This window comes from Lynx canadensis, chromosome C1 (genome assembly GCF_007474595.2).
Source record: "Lynx canadensis isolate LIC74 chromosome C1, mLynCan4.pri.v2, whole genome shotgun sequence".
NCBI lineage: Eukaryota > Metazoa > Chordata > Mammalia > Carnivora > Felidae > Lynx > Lynx canadensis.
In genome coordinates this window covers 93,788,231-93,813,391 of record NC_044310.1, presented here as the reverse complement: position 1 = coordinate 93,813,391, position 25,161 = coordinate 93,788,231, and the positions used below count along the sequence as shown (strand labels likewise).

General features: G+C 42.3%; 1 protein-coding gene across 1 annotated transcript; it reads left to right on the top strand.

Moving 5' to 3' along the window:
- The first annotated feature begins 554 nt into the window (after positions 1-554).
- SLC16A4 (solute carrier family 16 member 4) lies at positions 555-23,695 on the top strand. The gene is made up of 8 exons (XM_032594093.1): positions 555-998; positions 7,804-7,936; positions 8,734-8,877; positions 9,042-9,203; positions 10,791-11,312; positions 13,909-14,120; positions 15,126-15,219; positions 23,532-23,695. Exons 1-8 carry the CDS (start codon positions 912-914, stop codon positions 23,693-23,695), a joined length of 1,518 nt encoding a protein of 505 aa, XP_032449984.1. The 5' UTR covers positions 555-911.
- The last annotated feature ends 1,466 nt before the right edge of the window (positions 23,696-25,161 follow it).

Below are 25,161 nucleotides of genomic sequence, written 5' to 3'. Positions count from 1 at the left end.
CACGGTTCATGAGCTCACGTCCTGAGCCGAAATCAAGAGGAGTCAAACTTTAACCTACTGAACCACCCAGGCGCCCCTCATACTCAAGAGATTTAACCCTGTCGACTGTAAAGTCCGTAAACAAGTGACCTCCCAAACACTCTTCCAGCCTTTTTTCTGGTCCAGGATTCATTCGAGGAACAGTCATTGCGGTTTACTGGCACGTCTATTTAGTCCCTGAGAATATTTTCATTTCAGCAATTGCTTTGCAAAGAGAATTCCCGAACCCGAGGCTACCCGTCCGTTTCTTATTTCTCTAAAGAGGACCACAGAATAACACAGAGCTTCCCCTAGGATGTGGCTCACAGACCAAGGGGGAGAACAGCCACAGAGGACAGTGCTATGAGCGGGCCACCCTACAACCAGTGAGGTCAGCCTTTGCAGATAACTTCTTTGCAATTCCTCCCTGAGATAATCTGAGTGGTGGAAGAGAGATCTCTGTGGTGACTTTGATATCCCTCAAATTGCGGCCTTTCATTAGCTTTTTCTCCCCTCTCCCATGGTTCTGCCTGGATTGTGACCATGGAATAAACAGGGATAAGGAGATATTACAGTCCGGCAGACTTGGTAGGTAACTAAGGGCACATGCCAAGAGAACTGTCAAAGCCATCTGGGCTTGCCAGGTGAAGCTAGGCAGCAGGCCTCTAGAAAGATCTCCAAAGATGGTACAAAGTCCTGTTTGCATTTTTGAGGCTGAGATCAGGGAATGTACACACAATTTAGAAATGAGGACATCACCCGCCTTTAAAGGGGAGGGCTAAAAGAAATTACAAGTGGTTCTGTATCACGGAGAAAAATAAAGTTTACAAGTTTAGATCAGTTTCTTGTCAACTGAATCAACTGCCTTGGATTTGTCACAGAGACCGACCATCATGCAGCGGAGGGCAGGGAAGGCCCGGCCTTACACTAAAGCCCTGGATGGAGGTTGGGGATGGATGGTTGTATTTCATTTCTTCCTGGTAAGAATTTACTTTCCCCTTTCCTATTGCTCGAAAGAGAGCTCTCGGGAGAAAGGCTCAGAGCAAAGCTAGGAACTGCCAACAGCTGCCAAAGTCAGCAGCCCACACCAAACCTGGGAGAAAGTTGAAAACGGTCCCCTTCAGTGAAGGCCCAAGTGTTCCCCTCCAGTCTCCTCCTCGCTATCATCCCGAAGCCCAGAGTGCCCTAGCCACCATCCTCAGCTCTGCCCTGGCCACATGTGCAACCATACAGTTAAGCACCCCGGAAGTAGCACTGGGAGGCGCCAAAAAGTGCTACTGGGGTGGGTTTCCAGCTCCGCCCAGCACACACGTGGCAGCAACCTCCCTCTCCCCTAGGGGACGGGGACATTTCCTCTCTGTTCCGCCCGCTGTCCGCTTCACAACCCATCCCCACAACCATAACTTATGAGGCCCAGTGTATATTTCTTTTTTTTTTTTATGTTTGTTTTGATTGAGAGAGAGCAAGCTTGAGCGCACACACGTGTGGATGCATGTGGGGGAGGGGCAGAGAGAGAGCGTGAGAGAGAGAACCCCAAGCAGGCTCCACGCTGTCAGCTCAGATGCAGGGTTCCATGTCACAGGAACCATGAGGACACGCATGGCCTGAGCCGAAATCGAGTCGGATACTTAACCAACTGAGCCACCCAGGCGCCCCCCAATGTTTATTTCTGGCATGTCTGGAAAAGGAGAAGATGGAGATTCTGAAACTAGAGCTTGATTTATGTCCTTCATCTGTAAGCAACTGGACTAGGCACTCTTTTTTAATGAACTGATCCTCCCAGAAGCTCTTCAGGTTGTCGTGAGCCTGGCGATCTCATTCTAGAATATGCGAGGGCGCCATTCCAGCTGTGCCCCAAACAAGCCTGTGACGGCGGTGCCAGCCCCACAGTTCCTCATCAGTGCTCCCAAATGCGTTAACTTTCAGATGTGTTCACAGAGATATCCTTTCCCTCCTGACCCTCCTCCCCTGCTTAGCCCTACGGGAAGCAGCTCACAAAGATGGGAGCGCGGGTCCTGGTGACCGCTAATAATTGTACAGACCACAATGGGGTAACTAAGAACTCTGTAAGCAGGACAATGGGAAACCATCAGGCCTCCTCCTTAGTGACAGAGGGGAAAGGAGGGGCACAGGACCTCAGCCAGAAGTTATGTAATACAGATCTCCTAACTGGAGGACTATTTGTTAAACATTAGCTTCATTACCAAAGAATGTGGACTTTTTTTTTTCCCCCTCCCCGAAATGGTACTAATAAGAAAATGAAGGATGTCCTAGTGCGAGAGCCCTCCCTGTGGCTGGGCCACCTCCGCAAATCACAGGCTTTGCAGAACTGGCCTTGCTGGTGAGGGTCTCCAGATCTCCCACCTCTCTCCCCAGTGATGAGCCCTACTTTTTCCTACATTATCCTCTGAGGACAGAAGCGACTTGACCAATTTAGTAGCCGGTAAGAAAACCGTCTAATAAGCAGATAATTAAGGTCCCACTTTTCTGTGTGATGTCACTTATGAAAGCACAAAAAAATATACCAAGTCCTCAAATGTTAACAATTAACTCCAGCTAACTAACTGCAGTACATAGATGCTTAAAGGAGTGTGTGGTTTGGGGTCTGCGTGAGTTACAAGTATACTTTTCTACAATAGATGAATTCCTGGAAAGGGGAGTGAAACATCCAGTACCTGGTAGCTATTAAGCACTTGAACATATGGCTAGTGCAACGGAGAAACTATATTATGGGAGTTTCACTGTAGTTTAGTGAAACTCAACTGAAACAAAATAAGGTGCCAAAGTGCAAAATGCATTCAAACAAACACCCTCAGGAACACATTCAAATCAAGTGCAAACTCCATACCCCTTTTCCAAGTCCTCCCACCCTGGGCCTTTAGTGTCCCCTGCATGCACACTTAATTTGGAAAAGGAAGCTCCAATGTATTTTGACGTATTAGTTAGCACCCAATTAAAATTGCATTAAAATTAATTTAGTATTAAACAGCCACATGTGACTAGTGGCTATATGAGAATAGTTGTATAGTCTATCCTGTGACCTATTATAAATATTTTCAGATTATCAACCTAAGAATTATGTGTTTTAGCCAGCTAATAAAAGAGTGGTACAGAAAGGCCCTTGAGATGAGTTTAAAAACTCAAGTGCACAGGGGCATCTGGCTGGCTCAGTCAGTAGAGCATGTGACTCTTGATCTTGGGATCATGAGTTCAAACCCCATATTGGATGTAGAGCTTACTTTATTTTTTTAAATGTTTATTTATTTTTGAGACAGAGGGAGCAGGGAGGGGCAGAGAATCCCAAGCAGGCTCCACGCTGTCAGCACAGAGCCTGACGTAGGGCTTGAACCCACAGAACTAGAGATCATGCCCTGAGCTGCAATCCCCACTTGCCTATGCACACACTCCCTCTCCCTCAAAAATAAACAAAACAGAAAAACAAAACAGAAAAATCCAGTAACAAAATATTCTTTGGGAGTGCTCTACTTTAACAAAAAGGACACATTCTCGGGATGCCCTGGCTCAGTGGGTGGAGTGTGTGACTCTTGATCTTGGGGTTGAGTTTGAGTCCCATGTTGGGTGTAGTGATTAAAATTTTTTTTAAATCTTAAAAAAATAAAATTAAGGACTCATCCTAACGAACTTGCCAGACTTTGTAACTATATATTTGCATGATTTTTTTTTCTGTATTCAGTCTGTCTCGCTGGACTGAATGTCCCATGAGGGCAGGGGCCATGTCTGTTTGGTCACCACCGTATACTCACTACTGTAAGCCCAGCCCCTCATAAACAGCCTCGAATATAGTAAGCATTCAATAAATACCTGTCAGTGGATGGGTAAGACGGATGGAGGGATTGATGGACACACTTATGAATTAACCAGGTGATGAATAATGAGATTGGAGAGATGAGCAGGGGCCTTGTAGGGCATATTAAAAATACTTTTTTGTCGTTGTTGTTTTTTTCATCTTGAGGCTGAGGAGCTAATGAAAAAAAAAAAGCAAGGGAAATGATGGGATCAGATGTGCCTTTTAGGAAAATAGCTCTGCCTACAGGGTGGATGATGGTTGGTGGGGGAGAGGCCTGGAAGCAGGGAGATCCACTGGAATGATGCTGTAATAACCTGGGTGAGGAAAAAAAGGCCCTAAATTAAGGCAACAGCAATGAGGATGGATGAACTAGCAATCTGTGCAATATTGAGGAGACAGACTGATAGGACTTGGATGATAACTGAATGTCAGAGAGAGAGGGAGTCAAGAGTGCTGGGCTGGTGGCTTGGGCAACTTGGAGAAGGACAGGTGTCACTCACTGAGCTGGAGGACACAAGGGAAGGACATGAGAGGATGCTTGCATCGCTTCATCCTGGACAGTCTGAGGGACATGTGATGTAACCACTAATGTGTTCAGCAGCCCACGAGCATGTGGAGCACAGGATCTGCACACGGAAATCTGGGAGTCATCGGCATACGTTGGCTGGCTTGTGCCAACGGGCAGGGGGTGCAAAATGGCCAGGGAGGGGGAAGAAGAGCAACTTGGCAGAAGCCTGGGGAAAATCGATGTCAGAGGGTGGGCGGAGAGTAGCCCAGAGGAAAGGGAGAAGCGTCGATGCAGAAGCAGAGACAGAAATGTCCAGGAGGTAGGAGTGATGAACAGGTGCTGCCGTGAGGTCAGATGCCACAGAAATGACGGGTCATTAGGTCAGCGACAAGGAAGACTCCGGTAGCCTCGCTAAGAATCGGTAGCCAGGGGCGGGATGTGAGGAAGTGGAGAGAGCCTAGCAGACTCCTCTGAAGTTTGTGCAGACCAGGAAGGAAGGAAGAGCTGGGGTGATAACAGAGAGGGACCCAGGGTAGAAGGAAGTGGTTATTAAACAGTAATTACCCCATCATTTCCGACAAAGCCTGATACTCTCTATTCAAAAGGGGCCACTGTGGCTGATCCAGTGCCCTTTCCCAATACAATACTCCAGTCAGATGGACCTGGTGAGGGAGCTCTCACTGCATGCGCACTGGGGTTGGGGTGCTCTTAAAGATACAAAGAAGGGGCGCCTGGGTGGCTCAGTCGGTTAAGCGTCCAACTTCGGCTCAGGTCATGATCTCGCGGTTCGTGAGTTCGAGCCCCGCGTCGGGCTCTGGGCTGATGGCTCGGAGCCTGGAGCCTGCTTCCGATTCTGTGTCTCCCTCTCTCTCTGACCCTCCCCCGTTCATGCTCTGTCTCTCCCTGTCTCAAAAATAAATAAACATTAAAAAAATTAAAAAAAAAAAAGATACAAAGAAAATGAGGGGGCTGGGTCAGTCACAGGAGAATTTCTAAGGGCTTTTATTGGGGGGCAAGCCCATTCAGTGTCTGAGGTGGACTCTGGGCCAGGCCTGAAACCCACCCGATGCTGGTGGAGAGCCTGGGACAGCGTAGTAGAACCCAGCCTCCTCGGATAACGAAGGGAAAATCCAGACCTTGGGAAAAAGAGTTTTGAGATAGGAGTCAAGAGAAACAAAGTTGGAAGGTTACAAGTTAAGGGAGGGAGGCAGGGCACATGCAAAGGCTGTGGCCTTGGCTTTCTTGACACACAGTGAAAACGCAGAGCCAGTTATGAGACAAGTCCTACCCACCCACTGCTGCTACGCCCACACATCAAAGACAGACCAGAGAGGAAAGGTCCTGTACTGGGGGACAAGAAGCTAGCCAAATTCAGGTGGCTAAGAGCAGACGTCAGCACCCGTGTAGATGCCAGCCCAGGACCCGGGTCCACAGAAAAAGAGGAAGGGCATTTTACAGACTGATGCCTCACCGTGGTGTTCCTTGCTCACGAGATGATGCAATCACCACTCTGCACTTGGAAATGAGAAAAACAAGTCTAGGCCGCCCAAGGCTTGCTCTTGTTCTCTAGCCTCGGTTCCTGATAGAAGCACCTTTGAGGAATATTAGGATTACAAACGGCCTGAATGAGACCCTGATCACATGTCTTTTCCACTTGTGAAGGTACGGCCCAGGTGTCCATGGCACTGTTCACTCCAAATAAGGGGGATTTTGTGGCTACTATCAACTCAGAATGGGAAAAATACACTAAGGGACCGCCTTCTCACCGTGCCCAACTTTTTGCAACACAACCTTGGAACACTACCGATTCTTAGTTCCTTAGTCCACACAAGAAATAATCCTCGTCTGAAACAAGGGTCGAGTGAAGGGGATAGAGGGGGAAGGTCTTATTTGGCATGTACTAGCTGAGGGAATGAGATGCCTAAGAGGAGGCAGGTGAGTGGGTGGTACCAATGAAAAGAGGAGGCGTGGGATAAGGGAGAGGAGTTCAGTTTTGGATGAGTTGATCTGGGTTAGATACAGTTGGCTACACAAGATAACAAAATCACAGCTAACAGCTTGAGCATTAAATGCTATAAAGAACCCGAATTTTCTCAATCTTCCTGTTCTCTGAGCAAGGTAACATTTCCTTTCTCCCGGCTTTACAAAAGAGAACGCTTAAATTCTGTGAAGCGGTTTGCCCAAGGTCACATCCCTAACTGGAAGTGGGGCCAGGATGCAGGCCAACAGAGGCTGACTGCAGGAGAGTGCTCACACCTATTATGCTCAGAAACCCTGAGTGACCGGCTGTCTGTGGAGTGGGCACAAAGTGAGATGAGGGCAGAGCGACAGGGGGTGATACTTGCCACGTGGACAGAGCTAAGTGGAATTAGCAGGGTCTGTGGTTCTTAAGTGATGCCAGGCTGAGAGCAGAGAGCTGAGAAAGTGGCCTGGAAAAGTCAAGGCCACTGACAAAAAAGAAAGCGGAAGCAAGGAAGCCCCTGGAGACAGTGGATACACATGCTCGGCTCTGAGAGGCTGCAGACCCTGGCCGAGTGGCTTCCCTTCCAGTTCCCCCTCCTGACCACTGATCTTCAACTGCCCCCAAACTAATCAGAATTCTCAGAAACCAATGTTAAGAGGCCACAGAAAGAAAACTTGACCTCAAGAGGAACATTCCTCCTAGTAGAAGGGAGAAGGGTGGTGTGGGCAAGAAGGGTTAGGTGGGACAATAGAAAAGGATGGGGCACATGACCAACCGTAAGTAAGGTGACCCTCCAACCTGTTAACCCTTGCTGCTCTGGCATAAATTAGTAGTGCTGTTTTCCACTCTCAAGTGTTTGTATTAGGATGATAAAGTGAATGGTAACCCTACTTGTCAAGTGAGGAAGGGTACTCGGTTTAAGCAAAGTTAAGGCAAAGCTAATCTAAAAACCGATGGGAACAATTCTTCGTCTCTTGGATCAATGTTCTTCTCTCACGAAGGTAACTGTAATTAGCGGTCTTTAACAGATGCTTTTTTTTTTTTAATTTTTACTTATTTAAGTAATCTCTACACCCAACATGAGGCTCAAACGACCTTGAGATCAAGAGTCACTGCTCCTCCAGCTGAGCTGGCCAGGTGCCCCTAACAGATGGTATCCCAATAGGACGGTAGAGTGGTTGGTCTGGAGTCAGTCTATCTGGGTTCAAATCTCACCTCCAGCATCCCTATCTTGAGCAACTTTTAATCTCTCTAAACTTCACATTCCAAAAAACCATCTACTCCATAGCCCTGTAATGAGGATTAAATGAGAGATTTTGCATAAAGTAGTTCGACACTCCGTGGGGATGGCCACCCCCACAAAATATAATAAAATGAGGAAGCCTCAAATTGGTAAATCCTGGTGAGCTGGGGGTGGTGGTGTGGGGGGGTGGTCATCAACATGAGCATCTGTGACCTTCTCTGTAATGGCTCACTCATACCGAACTTTGGTCTGCTTTGATTTAGGTAAATGTGTTTGTGATGGGAATGACCAAGACGTTTGCAATTTTCTTTGTGGTTTTCCAAGAAGAATTTGAAAGCAGCTCAAGGCAAACTGGCTGGATTGGATCCATCATGTCATCAATTATTTATTCTGCAGGTATAAAGCTGGCCATAAGCTTGCCATCCAAGGAAAAGAACCACATAGGGAAGTTCCAAGAAGACTCATCTGTCAGTCATTTAAGATTGAAGCTTGCTAAAACTCAAATCATTAACAGGCAAGACTGAGAAAAGTTCAGGGCTTGCAGTGTTGAGCCTCTACTTGGCAAAATCAGAAAAATTAAGATTCAAAGAAAGTTGAAGAATTCAACTATTTACTTCCATGATTCAATTTTTCATGCCTTGTTTCTTTCCACAGTGCCTTAACAACGGTTCAGTGAGCCAGTCTCTCTGGGAAATCAGGCCATGAAGTTGTGGGCCCATCACCTAAGCACACTTAAAACAACACAGAGAACCAATTCCTCTTTCTTTGCTTCTATTTAGGGCTAAAACATGGTAGAGTAGATTAATGACTGAACCCTGTTCTAGTCCTAAGTCACTAGATGCAATCCCATTTTGTGTTACTGTTGTTAGATTTATTTACGTCATCTCTACACCCAACACAGCGTTCAAACTCAAGATCCTGAAATCGGGTCACATGCTCTTCCGAAAGAGCCTGTCAAGCGTCCCTCAGGTTGCGGTTTTATAACACATTTTCAAACCAGCTTATTTACAATTCTCTTTAAAGCAAAACAGCTCTTCTTCCAAAAAGCAAAACAGAATATTAAGAAACCCAATCCAGACACCTTTCTAAAGGATACACAATACTCCCAAGTCCTTTTCCTTCGGTTGCTTTAAATTGTGCATCAGGAACGCCAAAGCACTTACCCAGTATTTGCCTTTCTTCCTTTTTCCAAGGACCTCTGGTTGCCATGATTTGTGACATAATCGGAGAGAAGACTGCCTCCATTCTTGGGGCTCTCCTTGTTACTGGTGGATATCTGATCAGCAGCTGGGCCACTAGCATTCCCTTTCTTTGTGTGACTATGGGACTTTTACCTGGTGAGTCCATCGTAAAAACCAGACTATGCAAGATGGAACTTTACCGTCTCGTCCATGGGCCCCAAAGGCCTCCTTCTACATCTCAGGTCAGGGAGAATAGATCATCTGGTACCAAGTCACTTCATGTGATTCCACACTATTGGGTTTTTGTTTTTGTTTTTTAGGTTTGGGTGCTGCTTTCTTGTACCAAACAGCTGCTGTGGTAACTACCAAATACTTCAAAAAACGACTGGCTCTTTCTACAGCTATTGCCCGTTCTGGGATGGGACTCACATTTCTCTTAGCACCTTTTACAAAAGTCCTGATAGATCTGTATGACTGGACAGGTGAGTCATTCTGTTTCTAAACTATCAACTCCGGGGCGCCTGGGTGGCGCAGTCGGTTAAGCGTCCGACTTCAGCCAGGTCACGATCTCGCGCTCCATGAGTTCGAGCCCCGCGTCGGGCTCTGGGCTGATGGCTCAGAGCCTGGAGCCTGTTTCCGATTCTGTGTCTCCCTCTCTCTCTGCCCCTCGCCCGTTCATGCTCTGTCTCTCTCTGTCCCAAAAATAAATAAACGTTGAAAAAAAAAAAACAAAACAAACTATCAACTCTGTAAGATTTAATGTTTAGCTTTCCCCCCGCCCCCGCCCCCCACTCTGATGAGTGCAAGGGAAGGATTTTTGAGCCAGGGAGGAAATAAGCATGACTTCTAAAGCAGACATGCTCCTCCTCTTCCCTGGAGAACACACAGCAGAAGAGGTACTGAACGATTTGCGGGTTCTGCCAGCTGCCATGAGCAACTCTGAGTTCAGCAAAGGGAGGGCACTCTGTGCAGCTGGGGAAACACCTTGCAGGGAAAGTGATACTCATGGGGACCCGAGGACTCCCTCCTCCTCTTTCACCATGAAAGCATTCTCTTTGTACATCTTCCCTTAAGACAAAGCTGCATTTAAAACTGCCTTCCCCATCCAGCTCACCAAAACAGACAAAAAAAAAAAAAAAAAGGGAGGGGGTAAAAAACAGCATTATGTTAATTCATAGCCTTTTATACAGCTTCGACTATAGAGTTTTCACAAACAAATGAACACCATTTGACTCCACAATTTTCTTTGTGCCTACGCTAAAACATTTAAGGATTAAAATCATCTTAAAGTACTAGAAAACCATATGTGTATCTATGGGCAGAAGTACATATGTAAGAATATACACAAGCCTATTTCTACCTGCAGAGCATTCTTGTTGACTCTTTCCTTTCCCAAGTGAAAACCCACCGGTGGCCTCACGGTACACAGAACGAGCCGGCAAATCCATAAGGCAAGACAGCCGAACCTACAGCCAATTCCATCTCTGGAAGTACGAGACACAGCCCACAGCTTTGGTCAGGCCATGCTGAGACCAAGCAACTACTCAGCTGCCAAGGCGAGACTGGCATCGGTCTTCTTTCAAGGAATTTTAAAAAGTCATGAGATGAGAGGCTTGCCCCTTAATGCTGTATTCTCTATCCCTAAATCTATATCCCTACTTCAGGATATCCTGAATCGCTATTTAAAACACACTGTAATTCTCTAACATTTAAAATATCCCCCCCCCCAACACACACACCGCATGCTCCCCACCCAAACCTCTTCTTTTTTCCTCTTACACAAATAACACTCTCTCCTTCCATGCCATCTCCTGGTGCAGCTTTCTGGTTTTCTATTTTCAAAGGATGCCCTGTTTCCACAAGGATACAGTGGTGTGCAGGGCTAAAAATGAAGTCAACAGATTTAGATACTTCAGTTAAATTTAGGGGACAAAGTAGTGTCTTCAGGAATTATTACACTATGACAGAATACATTTAGTGGTGGGGCCCCTTCTGAGCCTAAGAACACAGAGTACTGTGAAATGAGAGGGGTCATATTTAACTTCTCACTCTCTCTCTCCCTTATTTAGGTGCCCTTATACTACTTGGAGCACTTACACTGAATTTGGTGCCTTCCAGTATGCTCTTAAGACCCATCCATATTGCAAGCGAGAACAATTCTGATGTTAAAAATAGAGGTAGCCGCTTGTCTACAAGTAACCCAGGGGCAGTGTGTGAGACAGAAACGTCATCCTGCAATGAGACACAAGAGGTCACCACCATCAGGGACAGTGCTATGCAGAAGGCTGGACAACCTGGTCCAAGTTTAATAGTGTCACAAAATAAAAGCAAAGAGTTCAACAATGGGCCTGATGGAAACAGTGTGTTCCTAGTAACTAATGAAGATAGTTATGAGAAAGAGGCTATTTCACGGAGCTGTAAGCAAAACTTCTTTGACATTTCCCTTTTTAAAAATCCCTTCTTCTACATATTTACCTGGTCTTTCCTCCTCAGTCAGTTGGCATATTTCATCCCTACTTTTCACCTGGTAGCCAGAGCCAAAACACTGGGGATTGACTTCATGGATGCCACCTTCCTCGTTTCGGTAGCTGGTAAGGAAGCATTACTTTAACCTCAAACTCAAAAGGAACTTAATTTTACAAGAAGTTACCAGATTTTATTTATAAACTAAAGAAAAGCGATGGTTTTTAAAGGAGTTGTGGGAGGGCCAAGGAAAAGGAAGTCTTTGGAGGCTGATGGGAGCACCTGGCGTATCCCTCCATAGACCTGTCACTGTACCTTACACACAGGTTCCCTATAGCAGACAGTGGCCCCCAAGCAAGGCTTGTTCATTTTTTTTGTTTTTAATTTGAGGGTTGTTTTTTTTTTAATGTTTATGTTTGAGAGACAGAGTGCGAGCGGGGGAGGGGCAGAGAGAGAGGGAGACACAGAATCGGAAGCAGGCTCCAGGCTCTGAGCTGTCAGCACAGAGCCTGATGCGGGGCTCGAACTCACGAACCGTGAGATCATGACCTGAGATGAAGTCGGACGCTTAACCAACTGGGCCACCCAGGCGCCCCCGTTAAATAATTGTTGGATAAATACTCGGTTTTAAAAAGCTGGTGCCCAGTGGCAACAGCCACTCCAGGAAGCAGGAAAACCATAGGCAGACAGCATAGGACACAGGTTGGTTCTGGAGTTAGACTTCCTGAGTTCAGGGTTTTGCTCTGTATTTCCTACCTGTACAACCTTCAGCAAGTTAGTCGTGTTCCCTGTGCCTCAATTTCCTCATCTGTAATACAGTGATAATAGTACCTATCCTCATAAGGTCACCAGGATTGAACGAACAATGCATGTAGCATCTGAAATAGTTCCCGGCCCATCGTAAGCATTCAATAATGTTCTATCAGTATGTGTAGCTAAGAACTTTTTCCCTTGAACTCACAGTAAGACAGATAAATATGTCTCTCAAGGCTAGTCACTAATGGGCTGGCTGATATTTAAAAAAAATTCGAGGGGCATCTCTGGGTGGTTCAGTCAGTTGAGCATCCGACTTTTGCTCAGGTCATGATCTTGCAGCCTGTGGGTTCAAGCCCCGCACTGGGCTCTGCGCTGCCAGTGCGGAGCCTGCTGGGGATTCTCTACCTCCCTCTCCGTGCCTCTCCCACTCACGCGCTCTCTCAAAGTAAATAAATAAACTTAAAAATTTTTAAATAAATTTGAATGTTAAGTTAAAAATGAAAACAATTGGGGCGCCTGGGTGGCTCAGTCGGTTAAGCGACCAACTTTGGCTCAGGTCATGATCTCACAGTTCGTGAGTTTGAGCCCCATGTCGGGCTCCGTGCTGGCAGCTCAGAGCCTGGAGCCTGCTTCAGATTCTGTGTCTTCCTGTCTCTCTGCCTCACCCCTGCTCACACTCTCTCTCAAAAATAAACATTAAAAAAAATGAAAACAATCATTTTAGTGTGTATTCATAAAAATGTAAGAAAACAAAATGCTTGCTTCAAAAGAGATGGGTCCTCTCAAAGGACCAAATAGAGAACTTAAGAAAATGAAAAGGAATGACATGGAACTGGATTGTTCTAAACATCTGGAAATTCTAAGTAGCTCAATATTAACTTTTCTCTTGCGAATTTCTTGAAAAGACTGCTTACCAAGTCCTTACAAAACTGACCATACCCCATTTCCAACTGCAAAGATACCTCACTTCAGTCAACTAAAGCTTGTGTACACAAGAAAAAGATACAAAGCTGAACTGCTTCTTTTCACTAAAATGCCTGGCAGTCATCAATTTAGATCAGTTTAGGGCTATGCAACAAGACCAAAGAACCTAACATAAAGTTTCCATAGGTACCCTAGGAAATAACTGTAAGAACAGAAATGGAATAGTAGGATGCATTTTCTGTCCCGCTCCCCCTTTTTTTGTGGAACAATTCATGTCTAAAACCATAGGAAGAATTACAAGTATCAAACAACTGTAGCTTATGCTGCTCTTTAGTGAAAATCTTTCATTATTTAACTGCTGCATTAGCTTATAATCGATAAAAACTAAGAATCGTCTATTATCATGCTACTGAATGGAAAATGTGGTTCTTAAATTTTATTCAAGATACACCATAGCTCCAATGTTCAAAATGACCATGCACTTCCAGATTTCCTAATTCCAAGTTAACATAATAACCTTTAGAGGAGGAATTAATTACCAAACCCTCATACACAATCATAATAAAGAGTCCCAACATCTATTTTTTTTTTCAACATAAGACTTTATTATTTATAGTCTCCAGTCTTCCACCATATGACTTCCCCAGCACACTGACCAGAGAGTCTAGGAGTCTTTTAGAAAATTCACTCCCTCCCTTGCAGGACCTCTCTGAGGAAGGCCTCCTGAGCAAATGGTCCTCTGTAAGCAGGGATTCCCAGTCAGGAGGTATGAGCTTTCCAAATGCAATCAGGAAAAAAATACCTGAAGGATCTTCCACCCAACTCTGAAGGAGCCTTTTTGGTATTTTATTAGATGTATTTGGAACAGGTACAGAAATGATAGAATCCATCGACAGACAAATGAGACCATTTTTCTCTCATATGTCCTAGCCTCAGGACGAAGCCATATTACTTTTAGGAAAGGAGGTCTAATGCAGCTACACTTCTCGAAGGGGCTAGGCAAATGGAATTAGGATTTCATAAGGTCTTTCAATGCTGTTCCAGGCATCACTGAGACAGTCAGTCAAATAGTCTCCGGATGGGTTGCTGATCAAGACTGGATCAAGAAGTATCATTACCACAAGTCTTACCTCATCCTCTGCGGTTTCACTAACCTGCTTGCTCCTCTGGCCACCACATTTCCACTACTTATGACCTATGCCATCTTCTTTGCCGTTTTTGCTGGTGGTTACCTGGCAACGGTACTTCCTGTACTGGTGAGCAGACACACTCATTAACACTGTTAAAGCATTCAGTAAAAACAAGCATTAATGATAACCTCCCCAAAGAGAATAGGTATTTTGTAGTAATTTTATAATTAAAAAAAAAAAATCATACGCAAGGCTGAAGAAACCCTGCAGCTAGCTATATATCCTGCCCAGTGATTCATCTTACCTTTGGGGGAAGGGATGATGAGAGAATTACCTACATGGGACAAAAAAGAAATGAAAGCAAAAAAAGGATCCGTAGGATTCCACTTTGCTTCTCAGTGTCCCAGCATGTTGGGTCTGTGTTTACTGCTTCCCTAGGCTCTGGAAATTTCGTTGGCTCCTTCTAAGACACCATCTTGAAGAGTTCCCTGAGAAAAACCTGGGGCTTCCTGACCAGTGTGACTTCTCTCTTGTTAAGACAAGTTCTGTGTACTTTACCAGGGACATTGTTTAACCACTCTCTACTTTTACCTCAAGCTGACATGAAGTCTTGGTCCCAAAAGGAATCGAAATTGTTCTTCTTGGAATCCCATGGATTCTTCTCAGAACTAGGTCCCGAATCTACTGCAACAGAATCCCAGGGAAACTTCTGGCCTGATATCAATATTAACATAAGGGCTGTAGGATATTATACTTACTCAAGAACCAAGCTTTCTAAAGCTGAAGTCAACCTGGGAAAACTGACTTCTTACAAACCAATGACTGGTATTTAGCCATAGGTGGATTCAGGAACACCCGTCTGCTTAGAATGTAAATACCATTTCCTAACAGAGAAGAGCTGTGACAGGAAATAAAGGTACATCTGAGTCACCTCAAAGATCACAATGAAAACACTGCCTGCCTAGCACAACGACTCTTCCCTGTTTGCCTCAGCTTTTCTATAATGTCAAGGCAAAAAGCCATCCAAATCACCTTGGAAATCAACTGTTCATAGCATTTGTCCCTTTGTAGCCATAGTCTCCATAGAATTTCACCCTCAGTATGGCTAACACTCGATTCTTATCCCTATAGGTTGATCTGTCTGGGAGTTCTAGAATACACAGGTTCCTGGGACTTGCCACTTTCTTTGCTGGGATGGCTGTCCTTTCTGGACCACCTATAGCAGGTAACAGCTTAGCTATATTCTGAGCAAACTTCAATAGCAATGAAAGAAAATCCTGACCCAAATGGTGACATGCAATGAATGGCAACATCAGGTTAAAAAACTGATGCTACCTCTGCTGTTCCTATACTAACTCTCACACTCCCATCACCAATCCAGAAGGATCTGAGGATTAATGCAACAGATAAGAACAGATTAATTAAGCAGTTTCTGACATTATCTTGGGAGTCTTAGAGCAAGGATCATGTGCTATGTTTACCTGCCTGGGGAGATAATCCAGATTTTTAGAAGATTCTCAAAGACCTATGATGCCTTAAAACAAACAAACAAACAAACCGCTAGCATCTTCTATCTGAGCAGGAGTCAATATGGAGCTCGAAGGTAGCAAGAGTGCCCCTTTTGCTCTTCAGATGTAGCATACATACAGTTGTCCAGGGTTTCTCAGCATCTCTCATTTTCCAAGGGGGATGATGGAGGCCCTTCATATTCTATCTGTACCAAACGCAGGAGGATACTTGGCCTACAGGCCAGAATCCCTGTGGAGAGGAGGTGGTGGGGCCACTGGTGAATATTAAATGCAAGTGCAGGAAAAATTTGGGACTTCTGATGATTTCAGTTAAAGACTGAATTATTATTTTATATGCACTTTTAACCCAAATGCACATTTTGTCCATTGCTTGTTGACCATCTAAGCCAAGACTATCAAAAGACTACTCAGAAATACTTCTGGGGAACAGACTTAAACTTTAGTATTTTACATACTACAGGTTCTCAACATGCTTAAATGTACAAATTACTACAGCATTTCCAATTATCCACAGACAGGAATTCAGCTTCCTTTTACCTCCTTCAGTCCTGAAGTGAAATAGAAAAAAGATAGGATCTTGCCTCACTATGATTTTTTTAAAAACTAAGTTTTATAATGATATTACTTAGGTTTGCACCTAAATGTTAAGACCTGGAATAGGCAAATATCAAAAGGAAAAAATAGTATCAGTAACAAAAAATTATTAACGGAAGAAAAAAAATGCACCATAGTCGGAGGTTCAATTTAGGTGTACCTAAAGGAAAAGTTTATACAAATATACAACCAACTCCTATTTGCATTTATGAGCACACCTCTGCCCATGTGGTCTAGCTCAGTCTTTACCTCACACCTGGAAAGCAAGCTCGAATTTTAAAGTCAGGCTCAGAACTGTGACATAGGGACCAGTATCAGAAGACTAAACACCAGAGATGCTTAGCAGAGCAGCTCCGTGGATAGTGTGCAGGTCAGCAAGCTAGAAAAAATGAAGCTCAAGTATAGCTCACCGATGCACTTTTTTCAATCTTGACCCTTCTTCACAGGCCATCTCAGTGACACCTTAAAACTTTCCAAGCCTTTTTGGGCCCAAAGTATAAGAGGTAACAGATAACCGGGCACAGAGTATCTTACTCAAATGATAAAGGGATGTAACATGTTTAGAGATTTCATGTTTTATATGTTTTTGTACACATCTTAAAATGTTTAAAGAGTTCAATACACGATGGGGTGCCTGGGTGACTCAGTCGGTTAAGTGTCTGACTTCAGCTCAAGTCCTGATCTCATGGTTCGTGAGTTCAAGCCCTGAATCAGGCACTCTGCTGTCAACATAGAGCCCACTTTGGATCCTCTGTCCCCCTCTCTCGCTGCCCTCACTCCCCGGCTTGCTCTCTCACTCAAAAATAAACATTAAAAAAAAAAGTTCAATACATGAGAAGGCAAGGCAAGTTTTGTGAGGAGTTATTACTTCAAAGGGAAAAGTTATAGATATGTATGTGGGTCTTGAAATCAAATTGTATGGTCATGACCTTTAAAATTTTTTTAATGAAAAAGAACAGACTACAACAGAACAGATTAAAAAACAGTGTGCATCACTTTATTTTAAACTTTTAGTTCATACACACACACACACACACACACACACACACACACACCCCATATAAAATATAGGTGATGTAAAACACATTTCTTACTATCAATGAGTCAAAAAAAATTTACAAGCCTTTTATTACCCAATGTCCATAATACCCTAGCACTATATGTGAGGAAAAGGACAGCTCATGAAAGAATTTTTACCCACTAATTCAGAAAATATTATTTAGGCAATCATAATTTTTTTTAGTAAGTTCTACAAGATAGTCAAAGAAATCGATAAGGCTGTTGCTGACAGCTTATATACAGATTTTTAAATCTGGGAGTTGCTCACAGTATCTTAAACAAGATTATTATTATTATAATTAATACAAAATCCAGTCAAACTTCCTTCTCTGTAACATGATCTCTCACTGACTACGCTATGCCAACTAAGCATCTTGTTAAAGGGAGAAACTTCAGTTAAGTTTTTATTCCTGTAAGTCACTCCTCTGTGGAACGACAAGAGGATTTTACAAAAGCCATTAGACTTGTTCCTAACTTCTGAGTCCAGCACAAGGACCATAGAAAGAACAGAAATGCTGATTTACATACAGATTTACTCAGCTCTCAACAGGTGTGGGCCGTTGCACTGTTGCCTGCAGCTTTAACTAAATCACAAGGCTTACTGGTTATAAAGTATTAAATTCTCAACCAAACCTAGATTCTCAGAACTGTAGGAGATTCTCATTTTGTACTTACCCAGATCTGTTATTATCAAATTGCAAAAGTTGAAATTCCTATAAAAGATTACAGGTATTTTAAAATTAGGAAGCTAGCAAACAGTAAAACTTTTCACAATAATCCTTAGTCAACACACTAGTTAAAAACTGTAACATCGACTATATGAACAATATTTTCTCCCTCCTGTATGGAAATGAAAGAGAAAAAAACAAGTTCATCTGACAGAACATATTTTAAAAATTCAAGGAAAGAAAAAAAAGCATAAGAAACCCATAGAAATCATATGACTGAGTTAAAAAAATACTTTTAATAAATGTAAATGGAGCCTATGGGCAAGAAAACTATTTACAGACCTTCATTAACTGAATATGCGAAGAAACATAGTAGCAACAAAATGTGCACCATCTCTGATGAAAATAACTGACAGGGACTGAAATGGATCAAAGTTAAAAATCATGCCCCACCCCCACCCCCCCACACCACTTCTTCTGCCCCACACCCTCTCCTATTCCTTTTTAATACTCAGTTGACAAATTCAATGTTAGTTTAATAATATGATCTGCTTCAGACTAGGACAGTATTAGGGTCGCTCCAGGTTTCCTGACCTCGGGTGGTCAACAGACCTAAGTGCAGGTCAACTAACCCTGCTCTTCCAAACCCCACAATTATCTGTTGGTAAACAGTATCCAGAACTACAAGTTGGCCCAGACAGAAGTTTTGGAAGGTTGTGGAAAAGTAAAAAGTACTGGTATTTTAAAACCTTATTGTATTTCTAGTAGATCCCTGTTAACAAATATGAAACTGCAAAAAGTAATACAAATACAAAGATCAATCACTGAGCAAAGCATATAATCATATTCTCCAACGTACAAGCAGGAACGTGAAATTTTCATCTTGTATCAGGCATTGGACCTGTCAGCTCAAAAATGCTAAAGGCTCAGTTTCACTCCAAAATAAAACCACCAAGGGCCCATATTAGCTGCCTATAAAATAAAACTGAATGCAGTTCCCTTCTCTTCCACGTGCCCCCCACTGCCACCTGATGAATCCCTCTATTATGCTAATATACATATTTTATGTATATTTAAACCAATCACAAATATCTGAGAAGTCCTTCAAACATCATAATTACTTGATTATAGCTTAGTACTCGTTCAATAATTATCAAGCAACTTATTAGCACAGCCCTCTCCTAGCTATGCTAGGAGGAACACAAAGCTATGGGGAACACAAAGAAAACAAAAATTCTCTTGGGGCGTCTAGCTGGCTCAGTGGATAGAGCCTGCGACCCTGATCTCAGAGTTGTAGGTTCGAGCCCCACGTTGGGTGTAGAGATTACTTAAAAATAAAATCTTAAAAAAACAACAAAAAAACAGAAAAAGCTATTCTCTTAATGTTCTTCCACAACATATGGGGTCACGGTATAGCCATCACTCTGTCACATATACTTCCAGAACTTAATACTCAGGACAAGGGTCGAGAACCTCTAAAACTAAGAATTATTAGAATGTACATTCTTTCTCTACTTCATTAACTGAAAATTTGATTAAGTCACTATTAACTTGGTTATAGTGCAAATTGGTTAACTCTTGTTTTCTTACCTTTGAACGAAGACATCCTGAGCTGTGTTATAATAAAAATGACCTTAAAAAAATACTGAAGCTTCACTCAATTAAGTAGGTATTTCACAAGTGATTTTTTCGACAAACTCAAAGAAAGTCACTTCTAACGCCAAACAGCTCTAAGTTGGTTGTACCCCAGAGTAAGTTAAAGTTAAGTAGTTCCTAATGGAGAAGTACATTTCTCTCCGCTTTTGTCAACCTCACGCCTCACCAGAGAGGCCATGGAGGGAAACTGGTAATTTTATACTAACTCTTCATCTGTGTTTTATAAGAACAGACAATGGCTAAAATGGAAATTCATTCATCTAAGCTTGTCTCTGTGCCATTAACACAGATAAGTTCATTTCCTCATGAAATGGCACTTCCTATTTCTAGCCTATCCTCATTTCAGATATAACATGAAACAAATATTCCACCTGTTCCTCACTCCACCTTTCATCAACCATGCCCTCTACAGTTTTATCATCTTGGCCTATAGTTGAAAATTTCTCTATGGCCTGAAATTTTATTTGGAAAACAAATAAAATAACTCCACTTTTTGATGTGCTGTAAATCCACTCTGCAGGTTAGGGTAGGTGGGGACAAGTAAGAAGGCAGAGCAAAGTTCTCTGTCCTCTAAACCCGGAGGAACATATTATTCCCGTAAATCATTATTTATTCAGTGATTATTTTCCTCACAAACAATAAAGCCCCCAAGAATTGTATTTGGATTCAGTGTTCCTAAGATTGACGAATCCCTACAAAAACATCGCAAATAAATTCCAAATAGCTCACTATTCTCGTTAAAAAGAGGGGATGGGTGGGGTAGTCTTTCCTTCACAAATATATTCCTTTACAAGGCCAAAAAAAAAAAAAAAAAAGTCAAGCTTCAAAATCCTAACACAGACCATAATCCTTTTAATGAAATTCATAGCATAGAGCAAATACTTAAAGCACTGCCAGTAAATCTTACTGCAAACTTCTATCAAGGGGCCTTGAGAGAGCTCCTGTCTTCAAAGGCAGTGAGGTTTAAACTTGCTAAACCGTTTCCCAAGACTTTTCCCATCATGGCACATATAGAAAATGTTTATAACAGTACGCCCTAAGTAAAATGACAAGGCAGCTAATAGCCAGCAGTGGCTCCCGTGACTCCAGGGAGGACAAAAGATCATTGTACACCTTGGAAGTCTGCCACTATGCTGTAGCCCAACAGCTAGAAGTTCTGGTTCAAAACCCTCAAGTCACTCATGGAACTCTCAACCACTAATTTGAACCAGCATCAAGGAACTTGGGAATTAAGGGCCTTCTGGGTGTATTTCAAGTTTTAACAAGATGACCAATAATAAACTTACAACAGTAATCCTAATAAAGAGGATTCATAACTCGGTTCAACAATCAAGTTCTGAGCTATCAGAGGTACTTTTTAGACAGGATGGTAAACTCATTTTTAAACACGTATGGCTTTACCCATAAAATGATGAATAGTTTAAAAGTGTTGACATTAAAAAAATAAATGTACAACCCTCTATTAAATATCAAGTTTCATATTGACTATAAAAAAACTAGTTTGCAGAACTGTTTACGGAAGCTGAGCCCTACCTTCTTAGTTGTTTTCAATTAGCACAAGAAATATCGTTAGGCATTCCTGCTTAAAATAAGGGTTATAGCCATAGCCACATGAAACTAATACGGACTATAATTTTATTGTGCATGAGAATCAACTGGGTGCCACCCATGATGAATTATGCTTATGGAAAGCCAATGAATCTGCACGATTAACATGCATCTCAGGTGAATTTGGGATTTATAAAGACAACCACCATCACCACCCATTTTCACTATTTTCAGCTATGCCCTCCTGACTTTTTAGCAGCACTATCCACTTCCTTGTCTAAAAACTACTAGTCTTTTCTGGAGCATTTCTTCTAATGTCCCTATCTTATGCTTCGCAGGCTATGTATATACTGGTAAATCTGCTGTACTGGTGGGACTAAGCAAGAATGACAAGGGATAGGAAAGGGTCTGGGTACTTTCTACACTTCCTCCTTTCTAGAAATTTGAGCGACTGGTCACCTACCTATTTCTCTCTTAGATATCTAAAGGTCAATCACAACCCACATAACACAAAGACTTGTCCTACTCCATTTCTCTCCACGCTTAACTCCAAGAAACATTTAAATGAGGTCACTGATCGAACAAGGAGTCAGTAGGTAAAAAGCAAGCTAAAGTTAGCTGAATTTAAGAGGCTATAAAACATTCCATTCATTCATTATATCAGTTAACAGGAAACATAAAGCTAATGAAGCAAACAAAAAAATTATCTGTATCAAAACCAAATTAAAAAACAAACGACAGGAGATAAAGACACATACAATCAGACCAAAAAAAGAAAAGGGTATATGCTAACATTCAGTGAGAAACCATGTTCCAAAATGAAAATCAGGGATGTCTGGCTGGCTGGGTCAGTACAGCATCTGACTCTTGATCTCAGGGCTGTGAGTTCAAGCCTCATGTTGCACATGGAGCCTACTTAAAATAATACGTAAGCCCTATGAGGGCAGATATTTTCATCTGGCATATAGCACCACAACTTCTTCAATAAATGATCAGAATAATAGCTTTAACTTTTTAAGGTTTTTTAGGATTAAAAGCCAATTTGCATCTACAAAGATAATATGCATATAGTATCTTAGAAAAGAAGTTCTCAGGGTGCCTGGGTGGCTCAGTCGGTTGGGCGTCCGACTTCAGCTCAGGTCATGATCTTGTGGTTTGTGAGTTCGAGCCCCGCATCAGGCTCTGTGCTGACAGCTCAGAGCCTGGAGCCTGCTTCAGATTCTGTGTCTCCCTATCTCTCGGCCCCTCCCCTGCACATGCTCTGTGTCTCTCAATAATAAATAAACATTAAAAAAAATTTTTTTTAACAACAACAACAAAATTAGAAAAGAAGTTCTCAGAGTGTGGTCAGTGGACACCCAGAGGTCCTGAGACCTTTAGGATGGCTAGGAGGTCAAAACTATCATAACAATACTAACACATTATTTGCCTTTCCATAGGGCTGACTTTTATAACAATGTTTGAAGGCCACACACAAACATTCTTGCCTTGCACATTCTTTGCCACCATACACAGTTTTTAAGAAAAGTGTTTCAGGACACCTGGTGGCTCAGTCCGTTAAGCATCTCCCTCTTGATTTCAGCTCAGGTCATGATCTCATGGTTCATGAGTTTGAGCCCCACATCAGGGTCTGCACTGGCAGTGAGGAGCGTGCTTCAGATTCTTTCTCTCCCCTTCTCTCTACCTCTCCCGTGCTCACAGGCATGCATGCTCTCTCTCAAAATAAATAAATAGACATTAAAAAAGGAATTAAAAAAAAGAAAGTGTTTCGTTTAAAAACGGCACATAATATTATGTGCCATTAGCCAAATGGTGGACCCACCCATTCTTGATTAAAGAGCATTTTGATTTCAGGGGGATTTATAGTCATCATTTAACCCACTTGACTAAATAGTCACTTCCTTTTCATATGCTCTCACAGCCTCCTGAACCTTCCCTTCATAGCCCTGATGGCACGTGTAATTCACGTGGTTAATACCCAACTCCCCACTAAACTGTACAGTCTGAGGGCAGGAACCATGTCTGTTTTGGCTTAATATCATTACCTTCTTCAACAACTGTTGGGAACATAGTAATTACTGAAATGTTTGTTCAGTGAGGGGAAAAAAGATAATCAATTCTCTCACTTTTTTCTTCAGGAAACAGTAGCAATTCACAACTGTTTTCTTTGTAAGAACAGTGCCCTTCGAATAAGATTCATCATAAAATCAAACTGTAGGCGTCCCTGAGTTTTCCTAACTTCCACTATAAGACAAGATGAGTTCTGGCTCCACAATGGCTTTCTTCTCACAGGGTTAAACCCCTAACTCAAGCGGAACAGATTTAACTTCATCAATCCAAAATATCAGGCAAGCAGCCTGACTTTCTGTTGGGTCACGATACCTACAAGTACAGGAGGCTTCTTCCCTCAATGAGCAGTATATGGCTGAGAATTACTAACTGAAAGGTTTGCTTTGCTAACAGAGATCATTCTTTCCTTCCAGGCTGGTTATATGATTACACCCAGACCTACACTGGCTCCTTCTACTTCTCTGGCACATGTTATCTCCTCTCTTCGGTCTCCTTTTTCTTTGTACCCTTGGCTGAGAGGTGGAAAAAACAGAGCCTGACCAGGAAGAGAAAGGACTGCAATGAAGCGAGAGCTTAACAAAACAAAATCTAAACAAAGAAGTCACTGGAACAGCAGCTTGGAAGAAAACAGTTTCTGGGGCGCCTGGTGGCTCAGTCGGTTAAGTGTTCAACTTTGGCTCAGGTCATGATCTCACAGTTCGTGAGTTCCAGCCCTGCGTCGGGCTCTGTGCTGACAGCTCGGAGCCTGGAACCTGTTTCAGATTCCGTGTCTCCTTCTGTCCCTCCTCTGCTCATGCTCTCTCTCAAAATATATAAACATACATTTAAAAAATTAAAAAAAATAGTCTATATGGAAAAATTATTAAAAAAAAAGTTTCCTCATTTATAAAATGAGAAGGCAAAGCAGACAGTTTTTAAGGTTCCTTTTTGCTTCAGCATTCTGAGCAATGTCTAACTGCTAGTAAGAGTAATAAACACTTAAACTAAGTCCTTTATTAGTATTTAATCAAATAGGCTAAACTCTTCATCAGTCAAAACAACTACCTTACATATTAAATAAAAATCAGAATGTACTGTAATAATAAACTGACCAAACTCTCAACTGTGTCAGGGTAATTCAGTCACTAAAATATGTAAAGATGAAAAACCACTCTTGTTAGCTTAAAAAAGTGTTAAATGTAGGAGTGCCCGCCTGCGTGGCTCAGCTGGTTGGGCATCCGACTTCAGCTCCGGTCATGATTCTGCGATTCTGCTGTTTGTGGGTTCGAGCCCCGCATCAGGCTCTGTGCTGATGGCTCAAAGCCTGGAGCCTGTTTTGGATTCTGTGTCTCCCTCTCTCTCTGCTCCTCCCCCACTCCTGCTCTGTCTCTTTCTGTCTCTCAAAAATAAATAAAAGTTAAAAAAAAAAGTATTAAATGTAGCTACTGGTTGACTATGACTCTGAAATCTGAATGAATATTAAAACTTTATTTAGTGATTGGAATTGTATAACCCCCCCCAAAAGTTTATTTCTCCTTATTGATTAGAAGTAATCTTTGTTTTCATTATGTTTCCTAAATTTTCTGTGATGAATGTATATTGCTATGTAATAAAAAACAGAATTGCTAAAAACCTCCTTTATGTCAAAATCATTTGAATAGCATTCCTGCCTTTCCAAACAATATTACCTTTCACTACATCTAACTATCTAAAATATTCAAGGTAAATGATCTAGATGTGTCTTCAGAACTACAAGTTTTATATAATGGTTGAATAGGTAGCTTTTACTGGAAGATAGACTTAAACTAAAAGATGTTTCTTAAATATGGAATAAATATGTTACCTAGGTAATAACATTATTCAGACTAAGCAATACATGTGAATAGAGAGCCCTTCATTATTTGGGTGATTTTAAGAGGAAACAAAAAATCCTCGAGTTCTCTGTAACACCAAGCTCCCTTATAATCTCTTTCAGAACACTCTTGAAAACTATTGTTATTAAAAATAATAATTAAAATTAAACAAAATAATTAAAATTAATTAAAAAGTATTATTCTAAACTTC